At 35.6% G+C, this 15,243-nt stretch overlaps 1 protein-coding gene across 1 annotated transcript in view; it reads right to left on the bottom strand.

Moving 5' to 3' along the window:
* Positions 1–15,243, bottom strand: part of LOC144373626 (uncharacterized) — a 192,162-nt gene that overhangs the window by 12,836 nt on the left and 164,083 nt on the right. Inside the window, exons 4-6 of the mRNA XM_078036672.1 lie at positions 14,212–14,265; positions 12,269–12,295; positions 9,625–9,668 (exon numbers count right to left, since the gene is read on the bottom strand). Coding sequence (XP_077892798.1) covers positions 9,625–9,668; positions 12,269–12,295; positions 14,212–14,265 — 125 coding nt within the window. The remainder of the gene's footprint in view (positions 1–9,624; positions 9,669–12,268; positions 12,296–14,211; positions 14,266–15,243) is intronic.

Raw genomic sequence — 15,243 nt, 5'->3', positions numbered from 1 at the left:
GAAAATACATTTCTGTTTAGATTACTGAGCACTATACTTAAGAATGCCAAAGTGAATGTTTCTGCCACCTGTCAAAGTTAGATTTCATATGCTTTCATGTCAAAGTTGATTTCATATGACATGGTATAAAGAGTTAGTGACTGTCTCAGACCCCCCCCCCCGCCCCCAGTCCTCAAGGTCTTGATCTAAATGTCAAATTGTCACTGATGTGGAAGCCAGAGTAAAACCATCAAGCTTAGAGGGCTGATACACTGTAAAAATTTCATTGCCACTAAATGATTTGTTTTTCTGATTTGATGCCATTTTTAAAAATGTATTATATCTCCCTTGCCATATATATGTATATGTATATGTATATATATATATATATATATATATATATATATATAATTTTCCCCCATAATTGACTTCCTGGGTGAGATAAACTGGTAGTATATGCTGAAAGGAAAAAAGTAAGCATCGAAAATCAGTATTTGTGAACAATACCTTGGGTTGAGCATCACTGAAGTATTTTCATCATTACAGTATGTGTCAAGTTTTACATTTGCTCTACCTGTGAACAGTGTCAGGAGGGAACTTTGATAGTGTCATGTCTTATCTCTTGAGTCCTGTGCCCTTTTGTTCCTTATTTCTAGAATACACTTCACTAATAAGAAAGGGTAGTGGTATGACATCATGTGTCAGTAGAAATTGTGTGTCTTACTGCTCTGAAGGTCATGTTAACCTATCACTGCAAAGGAGTTTTCAGTTTACATCTATTAGCATAGAATATAAATGGCTGTATATTCTATAGGTTAATATTATTCACACGACAAAATATCATATAGAACAGATAGATACACAGTCATTGTTCCCCATTTCCCCAAGAAAAATAACAATAGCCAACATTTATATTGCATTCACTATGTGCTTGGTGATACTTTCAGAGCTGTACATATATTATCATGCTCCCCTATCAAATAGTTCTAAAATAGATTTTTTTTAATAAGCTGATTTTAAAGGAGTCACTACAACTAAGGGAGCAGAGCTTTACATCTTGTCAATTGCTACATGAAAACTTTTAAACAATTTGATTTGTACTTTGCACAGAGAATTATTGACAGGAAGTAGGAGTCCAAACATTTTAGAGGGATTATTATAGTGGGTGAATCATAAAAACAGCTGCCTAAATGTTTGATTTATAGGGATGTTAAGACTTCAATTCTGGTCAAAATCTGATAGGATCTTAAGAATGAACTTAAAATGTGAAGGTAAAGAGGCATTCTAGACTTTATAGAATTTATGTTTTCAAGTAAAGTGGCATTTACAATTATGTAAGGGGAATGATAGGTTAAATAGTGAAAAACATAGTTCAGAGAGCAATGGCAAACTTTAAATCCCCGTGCTCAATTCTTAATTTAAAAAACTTAATTGGTTGAGATGGTTGTGGAGTAAAGAACAGCATTATACTTTTTAGTGTTCATTTCCCCCCTATTTGGGGGACTCTGATAATTACAGTTCTATGAAATCAAGACTATCAGTGCAGTATTTACCTTTATCCCTGGAAGTCCAGGAAGCCCAGGAAGCCCTGGTTCAGCCTACACAGGAAAATCATACATCATTATAGAATTATATTTGCTCAGTCACAGTATATGGAGAAAAACATGGCAAACGTTCCCAGCTGCATACTTTTGGCATATATAAATATGTATTTTAAAAAAAACCTGTTTAGGTTCAAGAAGTCTAATGAGATGGTGTAGTTCATTCAACTCTTGATTCAAGGATTGGGTGATCCCTTTGCAGATTTTTCAGGATTTTCCCCTCTTCATGTAGTTTACTGCTATTTAGCATCTCTATCAGAAGGTAAGAATGAGGAGTAAAAGGAAGAGGAACAGCTATATGTTTCACTCTTTGGTAAACGGTTTGCTGGAGCTGTTTGCAGAAATGGCGATTATGCATGCACTTAAATAATGCCTCCTATTCCAGGACTCTCACCTCAGATAATCAAGAGTTGGCTGTATGAACACATGGTCACATCACAGTAATATACATTAAAAGTATTTCTCACTTAAAAGTATTGTAATATTTCCTTTCCATTCCTGAATGATGAGAGGATAAATAAATGGTTGAGATTGTACTTAACTCTGGTCTGTAGTTCTGACAATTGTTGAGTTGGGGAAACCGTGCTTAGCAGCTAAGGGCTAATGGTACCATGCAGCTGTTCCTGAATACAGGTCTGAGATTAAGTGGTACATATTGCGTGAGCATACTGGAGTCAGGCTAAACCTTCTCATTTTCACAGAATTGTCTACATTATTGTAAGCACAAAGTATAGTGGCAAGAGATTACATTGCTTAGAAAATCTCCTGAATTCCAATAAAGAAGCATAAAGGAACGACAGGAACAAATAAAAAGTCTGCCCTGAGTTGGGAATGATAACTATGATTTGTGGAAATAACATCTGAAGATAAAAGAATCCATTACATAACAGCCAGTCAGTGGGACAAAAATCATTCAAAATTACAGAGGAACATCAATAAAGTGGGAGAATGAGTATCTCATTCCTTTAAGAATACTCATTTCAAGATAACTCTAACAAGCACAACCAGATTTTCCATTTTGAATATTAATACTTTCAAGTTATGAAGAGACATAATTTTCTCTAGTCTTATTATGAAATGATTTCAGATACTGTTTATTAAACTGTGGGATTTAGACCAAAAAAAAAAAAAAAGACAATGATTTTCTTTATGGTTTGGGTTTAAGGTTTTTCAGGAATGCAAAAGAAAAACTATTCAGTCCAAAACTACATAAATAAAAGTTTGCATTATGAATAAGACTAAAATGAGATTAAACCAGAAAAGAGAAAATGATTATTAGGAACTTGTTATTCCAAAGACTTCAGATCGGGGCTTAAATGGCTTTGCCTCAAAGAACCCTTCACTGACCAGCCTAGGCAGACGCCCCTCACACACACATTTGACTGTGTAGGGTCACTCTCTGTTCACGTCAGCCCAGCTTACTTTGTAGCTGCCTGCTTATGGTTTTTGTGTATTCAGTGTCTACCCTTCCTTTAGACAGCCAGCTGCATATGAGCAGATTCTGTGCTTTTATTCAGTACCTGGCCATAGGATGTGCTCAATACATATTTGGGGGAAATGATGAACAAATCTTAAAAAGATTTTTTTTTTTAAACAGATCAGCAGTCAAGGATCAAAATGAAGAAAAAAAACTTCTAGGAAGGAAAAAAGGAAAACTTAGGAAGGAGAATAAAACAGTAAATTAGCTTGTTGAGGAAAGAATATATATGAGTTTCTTGGACATCTGTAATTGCTATTACCTAAGGAAAAAATTAAAATGTGGCTAAACAAAGTAGGCGAAGATATCTAGAGATTGTGAGCATTTTTTCATGTACTTGTTGATTGATTGTATATCCTCCTCTGAGAAGTGTCTGTTCAGGTCCTTGGCCCATTTGTTGATTGGGTTATTTGTTATCTTATTGTCTAATTTTTTGAGTTCTTTGTATACTCTGGATATTAGGGCTCTATCTGAAGTGTGAGGAGTAAAAATTTGTTCCCAGGATGTAGGCTCCCTATTTACCTCTCTTATTGTTTCTCTTGCTGAGAAAAAACTTTTTAGTTTAAGTAAGTCCCATTTGTTGATTCTTGTTATTAACTCTTGTGCTATGGGTGTCCTATTAAGGAATTTGGAGCCCAACCCCACAATATGTAGATCGGAGCCAACTTTTTCTTCTATCAGACGCAGAGTCTCTGATTTGATATCAAGCTCCTTGATCCATTTTGAGTTAACTTTTGTGCATGGTGAGAGAAAGAGATTCAGTTTCATTTTGTTGCATATGGATTTCCAGTTTTCCCAACACCATTTGTTGAAGATGCTATCCTTCCTCCATTGCATGCTTTTAGCCCCTTTATCAAATATAAGATAGTTAGTTGTAACTGTGTGGATTAGTCTCTGTGTCCTCTATTCTATACCATTGGTCCACCCGCCTGTTTTTGTACCAGTACCATGCTGTTTTTGTCACTATTGCTCTGTAATATAGTTTGAAATCTGAAATCGCTATACCGCCTGATTCACACTTCCTGCTTAGAATTGCTTTTGCTATTCTGGGTCTTTTATTTTTCCATATGAATTTCATGATTGCTTTATCTATTTCTACAAGAAATGCCGTTGGGATTTTGATTGGCATTGCATTAAACCTATAGAGAACTTTTGGTAATATCGCCATTTTGATAATGTTAGTTCTGCCTATCCATGAACAGGGTATACTCTTCTTCTACTTCTCTCTTTAGGGTTGTTTGAGTTAAAAAAAAAGAAGAAGAGGGCGAAGACTCTGAATCCTGTCTTTCTGTACAATGATACTCCTTTTCTTCCCAAGCATTAACATCCAATTGAGTTCTAAAGGGGAAGTGAAATAAATGTGGCTAATAAAACAAAACTTATTTCTATTTCTACAGAACAGAGTCTGAAAGCCATCAACACTAACAAAGTAGGTTTGCAACATTTTGTGTAATAAGACCTTTGAATGCATAAAAGCAATTTTGGCTTCACAAAGTTCCTTCTCTCATCTTGTTTTTGCCTTAAAAAACTATAGGCAAATATTACTGGCATGGGCAAATATTATTATTTCCGTTTGGTAGGTGAGAATGCTGAAGCAAGTAGACGGGAAGTGAATTTGGGGCTTCCTCAATTCTACTGCCATGTTCTTTTTGTTAGAATAAGAAAGGAATTATTGGCTCATTTCATTTTGACAACAGGTCATAGAGTAAATTTGTAAATAATAGGAAGTTGCTTGTTTTAATTGTAGTTTTTTTTTTACCAGTGTTTTAATGAAAAGTGGTTAGATAATCCACTATATGACAAAAAAGACTAGATTTAGTTCTCAAAGAAAGTGGCTTGAGAGAAAAGGGCAACTTTCTGAAGGGCTGGTTTCCTTGGGAAATCTGAGAAGTTTCATTTGATGGACAACTAAAAGTGATATATTTTTTTCTCTTTTTAAAGATTTAGAACTGTGAAATCTCCTGGAATTTTAATAACTTTTAAATAGCAAGGCAACTGCTGGAAGACATTCGTAAGTTCAACATTTTAAAGGGTAATGCTGCAAGTCATGGAAATAATATGTGTTTATAATCCTCCTCTCCCAAAGTGAAAATAAATATGGGATTAAAGTAGGAAAAAACCCTCCAACTATGTCTTTTTTTTGTGGGGGTGGGGTACCTGGGATTGAACTCAGGGGCACTTGACCACTGAAACACATCCTAAGTCCTATTTTGTATTTTATGTAGAGACAGGAGGGTCTCACTGAGTTGCTTAGTGCCTCCCTTTTGCTGAGGCTGGCTTTGAACTTGCAATCCTCCTGTATCAGCCTCCCAAGCCCCTGGGATTACAGGTGTGTGCCTCTGCCCCCAACTATGTCTTAAGTATACTCCTAGCTTCATAAATTGACTGATTCACAGAGAAAAAATTCTATAGGATAAGTCACAGATGGGGAAATATTGGGAAGATATCAGATATAAATATGCTTTGTTTGTGATTATTTCAAATATGCTGGGTAACTAATTGTAATAGATGTGCTAATAAAGCATATGTAGAGATACAAAATGAATGTGATGATTTATTGATATCATTCATTCACTTATTCCATAGAAACTTAATTGAGCACCAAATATGGATCAGGCATGTTCTGGAATCAGGGATTTAGGGAGCCGAGGAGACAACACAGAACAATGTGATTACAATCCCTGACGTTGTTATACTGTATATATGATTAAAAAATTATTTATTGAAAAACATTTTCTTATTCTATTTTAAAATCCAGGACAGGAGGGTCTGGAGTTGTAGCTCAGGGGTTGAGGACTTGTCTTGCGAATGTGAGGCACTGGGTTTTATCCTAGCACCACATAAAAACAAATAAAGGCATTGAGTCCATATACAACTAAAAAAAAAAAAAAGAAAAAAGAAAGAAAGAAAAAGAAAAAAATCCAGGACAGGAAAAAACTGCCTTGTTAGGGAGATTCCATTTCACTGTGTACATACAGAAAATGTGATAAGCAAATGCACAATACACGAAGAATTTTATTCATTCAATGAGAATATGAAACAGTTCAAGAGTAAAAAAATACTTAGATTCTTCATTTACTAAAGGAATAAATTCAATATTTATTACCTTCTAACTATATGCTAGGACCTTGTACTGATGATGGGAATAAAACAGTCTAGCTGTTTTTGTTTTGTTTTTTCTTTTTACATGAGCTGTATGTCTAATAAAAAATTGGAAATTTTAGTAAACCACAAAAAGGATTGTGAAATGAATTCCAAGGAGCTCTGCTGGAGCAAAGAGTAGATGACCTAACCAATCCAGAGGAGGATGAAAGGTTGCCCCAGTGAAATGATTTCTAAATTCAGTTTTCACTGGATTGAAGAATGACTAAGATTAGAAAATGAAAAAATGGAGTTGAGGATTTGGGGGGAGGAGGTCAGAGAGCAAATGTTGGCAACAGTGGCAAAGAATAACATGAGCTAAATTAGAAAAAAACAAAACAAAACAAAACAAAACCAGAACTGATTGTTGTGGGAATATCCACAGAGATAGAACTTCAGGTGGGATTTTAGGAAGAGACAATAATTTGGTTGGTAGCTCCAAAATGACGTTGCTTCTGCAAAGGCTCAGAGGATGCAAATCAAAGATGGGAAGTGAATGTAAAATAAGAATACAATGTGTTCATAGTAGGAACCGGAGAATGAAAAAACAGATAGTCAGTGCCAAGAAAATGCATGTGGAGATCTTTACCAGCAAATAAAAGGGTGAAGAATTGTGTGACATGGTCAAACTGTTCACTGGGCTGCACAGACATCTACTTTCAAGTGGGTGAAAATAGATAAGAAATCCATTTGTACATTTGGTTGTGGGATTAACACTCAAAAGAGTTGAACACCACCACAGTAAACCTTCCCATAGTAACTCCACACATGATTAAAACCAGTCTTTGTCAAGTTGCTCCTAAACCTGGAGTATACCCTAGTTGCTGGCCACAGAGAAAACCCAGCCCAGTGGCTTTTATATTATAGTTCCACAACATTTCCAGATGACCAGTCTGGAAAGGCTTAGATTGCTTTACCATCCAAAGGCACTGAGTTGGATCATAAAGAAAAAAATATCCTATTAAAGTGAATCAGTTAATGACGTAATTTACTACATCAATAACAGAAAAGGAGTATTTTTAAAATTTTACATCTCAAACTTGGTAAATGATGAATGAGTTTTACATAGTGAACACAGAGGCCACAAGGAGAGTGTTTCCAACATGCTGGAAACAAATTATATGACAGAAGCAGGAAATGTTTAAAAAACACATCAAAAATTGTATTCCAATTACAGCATTCTTGGGATGAATGCTACAGGTCAGATTACATATTATACGTGTTACAGATTCCTATTTACAATCCTGTTTAGACCCATTGAACGTTTATAGAAATGATTTCCATTCTAACTGAGGCATTTCTTGTACTTAATTTCAGCTGACTAGTAAAATTTTTTTTTATATTAAAAAAAAGAAAAATGACCAATCTTGTTGATTTCTAGTTCCATGTGGTAAGAAAAGCTAATATTTATTGAAAGTTTATGATGTGTGAGTCAGTATGGTAAACGATTAATATATAAAGTAAGAACAGTATTCCTTTGAGATAACTTGGTCTTTTCAAATAAAAAAAGTTGCCACCCTATTGTAAAATTAAATTTCAAAACGTGTGATTAAAGAAACAAATATTGACCTATGTTCCAAAAATGCAGCTTTAAAAATACATCTTCTAAAGCATAAAATCCTCTGTATAAATCCAAATAGGCAGAGTTCAGACTTGGTATACACTTTTTCACTTGAAGAAATTGCTCTGTTTAGAATATTTCCTTTCTTTCAGGCAGAGGTTGGCAACAGTGGCCAAATCCAGTTGGCCACCTGTAAGGCCCTTGAGCCAAGAACAGTTTTACATTTTTAAATGGGTGAAAATAACCAATATTTCATGACACATGAAAATTATATAATAATAAAAGTTCTGTGTCCAGGAATAAAGTTTTATTGGAACACAGCCACACTCATTGTTGACATGTTGTCCGTGGCTGTGTTCACGCTACAGCAGAGCTGAAGAGCTTATGACAGAGACCATATGGCCCACAAAGACTTAAAATATTTATTTTCTGGCCCTTTACTGAAGAAGTTGGCTGACCTCTGCTTTTAAGAAGAAGCAAGAAAATTAAACATAACATCACCTAATTTTATACATTTAGGGTTTCAAATTTTGATTTTGAGAGTAGTCGGCTTCTAACCTTGGTCTAAAATGCATCAAAAAGTTTCATGTCATCTGATGGCATCATGGTATTTAAAATTTGGCAGATCAATAGAATGGGTCTGCATCAGTAGAACTGATGTAGGGTGAATTTGTACTGCAGGGAACATCTGGAAATGTGTGGACATGTGTCTTTGTTGCAACTCAGGGGTGCCACTGGCATCTAGCAGGTAGAAGCCAAGAGTGACTGAACATCAGCCAACTCCTACAATAGAGAATTACCTGGCTCAGAATGTCAATAGTGTGCAGGGGCCAAGAGACCCTAACCTGTAGTTTCTTGTAGGAAACTAAAAGTCCTCTCTAACCTCTAGACTGTTCCTCAAATACAAACACAATTGTGGTGACATAGATTCAATCCCACTCCATGCCATATTTACATTAATATTTATGAAAAGAAAGATAATTGTTTTTTGTTTTATGAATATGTTTTTATGACTAACCATTACCCATCTGTACTATAATAACTTCTAAAGTTGAATGTTTCATTCTCAACTATAAGTCTAAGTAAATAATGCTTTTAATCACTCAATTTATTTAGCCTGATTTATGCTAAAAATCTGCCTGATTCTATTTTAGATTTGGCTTCTTGAAAGATTTTCTTGATTTTAACATGGTCAAGGTGAAGTGAAATATCAATGTCAGAATGTTCTGATGTCAGATGTCAAAGGATGAATCCAAGCAAATGCTACAATGATGGAGTGGAGGCAAAAAAAAGGGAGGCAAGAAAACAGGCCATGGACCACTGCACTATGCCTGCAGATCATGGTTTAAAAGGCAAGTGGAGGAGAGAGACAACAGAGAGATAAAATACACAGATTTAGTGGGTTTCACGTCGAGGCAAATTTTCAAGATTGATTTAAAGGATCTAATCAGGGGATATTCATTTATAATCAAACTTTAAAATTTCATACCAATCACCTGATATGTTCTCTCCTTAAATTGGGACAAACTAAGTCACCTTAGGAACTCTATGTTATATCCCTGTGTATAAAGGGAGCATTCAGGACAAGTGTTTTTCTTCCTTGAAGGCCACATTATTGGAACTTAGCTATGCATTTTCTAGCATTCGGGATACATTGTTTTGCTTTCAGAATATTTAAATTTGTGGAAAGGATTCAAATTAATCACTTTTTATAAATCACGTATTTAAATGTCTTTTAACCAAATATTTAAATGTCTTCTAATCTTGGAGAACTATCTCTGATCTTAAAAAACCTCCCATTTTCATACACACAAAATAACAATTTTGCTCCTATGAATGCCCTTTCATATCTCATTAAACTGTACCTTTTTCCTGTGTCACCTTTGGGGCCACTTTCTCCGGTATCTCCCTGAGGAGGGAAAAAAAGTGAGACATGTAAGACATATTGGTGCCACAAAACAAAGAGCAGTTCTCATTCAAACACACCATAGAAAGAAATCTGTTGCAAATGTTTTACAGAGGTAATGTACTTTTACCTGACCAGCTGCCTGATTTCAATACAATTAATTTTATTACAATGAAATGGCTGAACAATTTTAAACTCTTAAGATTAACAAGGAAGCACTAATTTATCTGTCTGCCTTTTAATAGCATATTTGGACATTTAAGCCTCTTCCGTCTGCTTCTTTTCTCCTGTGCTAAAAGCTCCTCTTTAATGAAGGTTATTTCCCTGACAGTTCTCTTAGTAAGTCATGCTACCCATGTCCTGCCACCTCAGTATTCTTCTCTGTGCCACACTTGCCCGCTGGACTCTCGTCATCTTTTTCCCTTTTGTTAGTATAAATTCTACCCTCTCTTCAAATCCATTTAGCTCTCCAGGGCCTCAAAATGCATGACGGGGCTTTCAAAGCTTGTGGACTGAGCATTTATTTATTTGGCACTACATCATACTCTAGATCTTTTGTACAAACACAAAAGAGTTGCACTTGTGAAATGAAAGTTTACATAATCTATTAGAAAACTATTTTTATAAATCACAATGAGTTTGAGGAATTTAAGATTTGATATTTTTAAGTCTTCTGATGCTTATTTCATGGTATCTCCTTTCCATCCACAATGCAATGCCACTGGGGGAAAAAATTCATTTACGCTGTACGCTTTGCCTCCTTAAATTCTGAATTCTTGAATCTAAGCTTTACAGCATAGCATGTACAAGGTGAAATGTCATTAATTTGGAGCCAGTAATTTGGCATTACTGGGCAGATGAAATTCTCTTTGCATCCAGAGTCTCTTGTGTAATGTGAGGATAAGAACACTTTGTGCAACTTTAATAAATAAGTGATATCCTGTGTATAGAGCAACTAGGGCATATCTGGCATATCCTGGGCCATTAGTGGGAGCTGCTATGATAATAATGCACAATTGCTCATGTGTTCCACGGGGTAGAATCCCCTCCTCTCCAGTTTTGTAAGAGGTTCACCTTTTCATCATTTAAAGAGTTCCTCAAGATAAGAGGATGGTTTCTCAGGACAGAGGAAGTAGAAGAGGGAGATTCCATTTTTCCCTTCATATTTTCTTTTATTGTTTCAAATAAGCATGAAATTTATGGGGCTGGGGATTTGGCTCAAGCGGTAGCGCGCTCGCCTGGCATGCGTGCGGCCCATGTTCGATCCTCAGCACCACATACCAACAAAGATGTTGTGTCCGCCAAGAACTAAAAAATAAATATTAAAAAGTTTTCTCTCTCTCTCTCTCTCTCTCTCTCTCTCTCTCTCTCTCTCTCTCCTCTCTCACTCTCTCTTTAAAAAAAAATTTATGGTGACAGATACTCTACAGTGGACTGTGCGAGCTGGTGACACCATCTGATGAGACTCCAGAAGGATGCTGCCATTATTCCCTCTCCCTCCTGAATTTCAACACAGAACAATCACCTGAGGACTAATCAATTTCAAGTTAATTACCATGAACTATTTGATGCCAAATAAATGTAATCTATTACTAGGAGAGTTTGACAGGCAGTTTATTTGTATGCTTTTAAAAAATTTGTAGAAAATCCTTTTATTAAAAAAAACAAACCTCACTAGGTTTGAGTGGTTGTTAAGATAAGGGTGTGACTGAGCTGTCCCTTCATGAAATTGCTTTTATACACCTCTATTTTGTTGTTCTTTCATTTTAATATGTTTTCCCTTTTTTCTTTACAATGCTTAAACATACAGTTGCATTAAAAATGTGTGTGTGTGTGTGTGTGTGTGTGTGTGTGTGTGTGTGTATTTTTTAACTTTAGATGAATTTATTTTGAGCTTAGGGGTTACAATACTAACTTATCAGAAATATCCTAACACTTAGGAAGAGTATAATGTAAAGTGTTGGTTTTTTCCCACTCAGCACATTCTTAAGCACTAATAAATAGCATGACAACCAGGAAAATAAGCACCACCATATTCACTGAGAGTCGAAGTCATCAGGGTGGGCCCAAAGGTAGTAAGGAAAGGAGGCTAACAGAAATTGAACATGCAGCATCCTGCTTCTCCTTTTGTTTCTCTTTCTGGTTTTATAAGAATTGTTTGTGGGACAACATTCAGATAATTGTTGCAGGTAAACCATCTGTATCCCTTTAACCTCATGACCCAAGAAGCCGTAGAGAGAGATATAGATGCTTAGAAGAGTACTGGCCTGGCATTAGCAAGTGAGCATAAGAGTGATTTTGTAGGCCTAGGGAGTTCTGAAAGCCATTTAAAGTCTGTCATAGGAGTTTCAATTTGTTTCCCTTTTCTCCATTTCTTTAAATATTTTACTCAAATTTTTGCTGTACACAAGAATAACACTATTTTCTTCTTTCCCTAATTATCAGTTTAAAAACAGACAAATGAATATAGTTATTAACTGTCCCCCACCCCCGACTATCGTATCTGTCTGTATGTCCATCCATCTATCATCCCTCCATCCATTCATCCAGTTCATCTGGGTACTTCTTGGAAGGAAAAAAGATAAACACAGGTAGAATCATACCTTTTCTCCTTGTTCTCCAGGCTCTCCCTGAGCAAAATAACAAAGATTGAGTAATGTTAAGTGACAAAACACCTAATTAAGTAACATTGAACAAACCAGATATTGAACACATTAGGTGAATTATGTATGGTACTTTCTTTTTGTTATATATAGTTTCTATAGGAAAAAAAAGGTATGATGAGTTTCCTGCAGAACTGGGTATGTATATCAATACCATATGTACTCTTAATTCTTGGCTTTTACAGGAATAAAGACATGTGCAGTGTTTCAAGATGATCCAGGCACAGGCTGGGCCACTGAGGAGCAGAGGAGGGTTCAGTATCTGGAGAGACTTCTTAATCTGCTGTTTTTTATTCTGTCCAAACTCTGGCATGTCCTTCCACAAAACCCTTCACACAAAGCATCTCCAGGTGTGAGGATTATTTCCTGGGACTGGAGTTCCAGTGTTGTCTTTTCCTAATAGGATCATAAACCTGAGATGCTGAACTCAGACCCCTTCACAATGTCACATACTCCCTCTAACTGTTGATAACTAGCGTGTTCCAGGTGAGGTATATTTTAGGAGGTACGAATTCTTTCAAGGAAGACATAAGAAAGGGGCAGAATTTCAGTGAGTTTTGAAGAGACATCTTAACTGAAATGATGACCCCAAAGACACGAAAACTACAATGCTCTGAAAAGAATTTCATTTTCACTTTACCCAGGAAAGGACAGGAGACGGGGTGGGAAAGTTCTAAAGTCCATCACACACATTATGATAATATTTCCAGCTGAAAAGATTGAGGGTTGTCATGAGATGAGACTGCTTTTTAAAAAATGGCATAAGGCAATTATTGTGAGTTTTTTTTAAATGAAAATATAACCTACTCTAGAAGTCAGTTTGAAGGCAAGACCCTTTTCATTCTCCGGAACTCAACCTGACCCTTTGGCTCTCTGAATCTCTGGCCACCTTTACTTCTAAACATCCTTCCTGATGTCGGGTCGCTAGGCAACACAAGAATAGCACAGTGAATATGCATTAAGCATTAACTCCCATCATTTGGCTTTTTAACATGGAGCAAGAGAGGGAAAAAGACAGGAAAACGACTATAGTCCCAGAGGGCACATTTTCTTTCCTCCCCTGCAGGACAAAGGACAGGTCTATACATTTTAGATCTGTCTGAGGTGCCTGTCAATAGCAATGTGATCTGTAAAATCAGCTGACAGGCATCTGTGGGTAGGGATATGCACCAGCACAGCTGATGGGATTAGGCATTAGTTTTGTACTTCAAGGGATGTTCACTCATCAAAGGATTTGGGATTTGTCTACCTGTTTGGTTTAAACTAAATTGTCACCAATCTTTTTATATTTAACAGATTCATTTGTTCTTTAAGAAACAAAGAAAACATGTGATCCAAAAAAAAAGATCTTCATTACATTTTTTCCCTATTTAGTAATTCAGAGCTACATTCATTTTTAAATTTTATATATGCCACATCTTAATTCTGCTCTTCATCTGATTAACTGGTTGTGTTAGGAGAGGCTTAAGGTGGCCAGATCTTGAGGAAAAGCCACAGAGGCATGTGAACATTATCTTTAGGAAGGTTTGTAAATATGTATATGTTAGGCAGTATGTAGGGGACTCATGTTTTTATATGCTTATAAAATGGTAAAATGACAACAGTCTTATTGAAATGAGGTTTTTCTTATGTTAATTATCCCAGAATTAAGATTTTAGACAATCATATCCTATTTGTTTTTCTGCCTTTTAACTTAACAGTAATAAAAATCACAAATATAATTTATTTATTAGTCACAAAGTCCTATACTGTAGCATATTATACTATTGACAAAAAAATTCCACCCGAGTGCCATCAAAAGGATATAAAAAAAAATTGTGATAGCTACAATCTGATGGAAATCCATGAGTTGAATGATTCTTTTTGGCTTTATTTGTACTAACCTTTGGCCCTGGGATTCCATTCTGTCCTACTGTTCCAGGCAACCGAGGCTCACCCTCAAAATGAAAAACAGATATCATCACTAAGTAAAACAGACAAAATCAGCACATGAGGTAGTTAGAGGATTTAACCATTCAATAATGCTGTAGAAAAAGAGAAAAATGACTATTACTGTAATCACAAGTTAGCTTATACAATCCAAAATTTTATGTGATAGAGAGCAAGGTATATAACAGGATTAATTAATTTATTATTTTTATCAGTAAGAAAGATGAAGGGACTGACTCATGGAGTTAATATCTACCATGGTACTAGGTACAGCCTATATATCATATAAGTACTGGTTGAATGAATAAAAGATCCTTGAAAATATAAGACACTTAAGATGGAGAATTTTTAAAAGATTAACTCAGAAAAATAAAGATTAAATCATAATATTTTCATATTAGATTTAATCAAATGAACATTTGTAAATCTAAATCTTGAAGAAGACACATCTTTGAATACCCACTTAATGTATTTAGACACATTTGATACAAAAGTTAAAAGTAAAAATGGCTTTGATTTATTTTTCCAATATCATTGTAAAAATAATTCGAATAACATATTTGGACTTAAGGGCTCTCATTCTCATACTGAAAGGGAGACTTCTGGCGGGGGGTGGGGTGGGAGGGAGATGATGGCTATTAATCTAGTAAAATTATCCATCTAAGAAAGGTGATGATGTCTACTAGTCTTTCTGGATTTTCAACCAGCAATGATTTTCCAAAGAAGAGAAAAAGAGAGTCCCATAAAGTACCCAGAATCAAAAGAAACCCACCGACCTTGTGCATTTCTGCTGCTAGTTAGTTCCAACTTAGATCCATGAGAATCTCATTTTAAAACACCTGCAAAGCCCTTTCCTGTGTGCTCCAACTAGTGGACAACTTCCTTCCACTGAGGGTGATAAAGTTGTTTTTTAGTTGAATTTTTTTTGACAGATTGATTTTTAGAGCAGTTTTAGGTTTAAGTTACAGAGTTAAGTGATTTTAAAG

This window comes from Ictidomys tridecemlineatus, unplaced genomic scaffold (genome assembly GCF_052094955.1).
Source record: "Ictidomys tridecemlineatus isolate mIctTri1 unplaced genomic scaffold, mIctTri1.hap1 Scaffold_45, whole genome shotgun sequence".
Classification (NCBI taxonomy): domain Eukaryota; kingdom Metazoa; phylum Chordata; class Mammalia; order Rodentia; family Sciuridae; genus Ictidomys; species Ictidomys tridecemlineatus.
The sequence above is the reverse complement of the archived record's forward strand: the minus strand, read 5'-3'. Positions and strand labels throughout refer to the sequence as shown.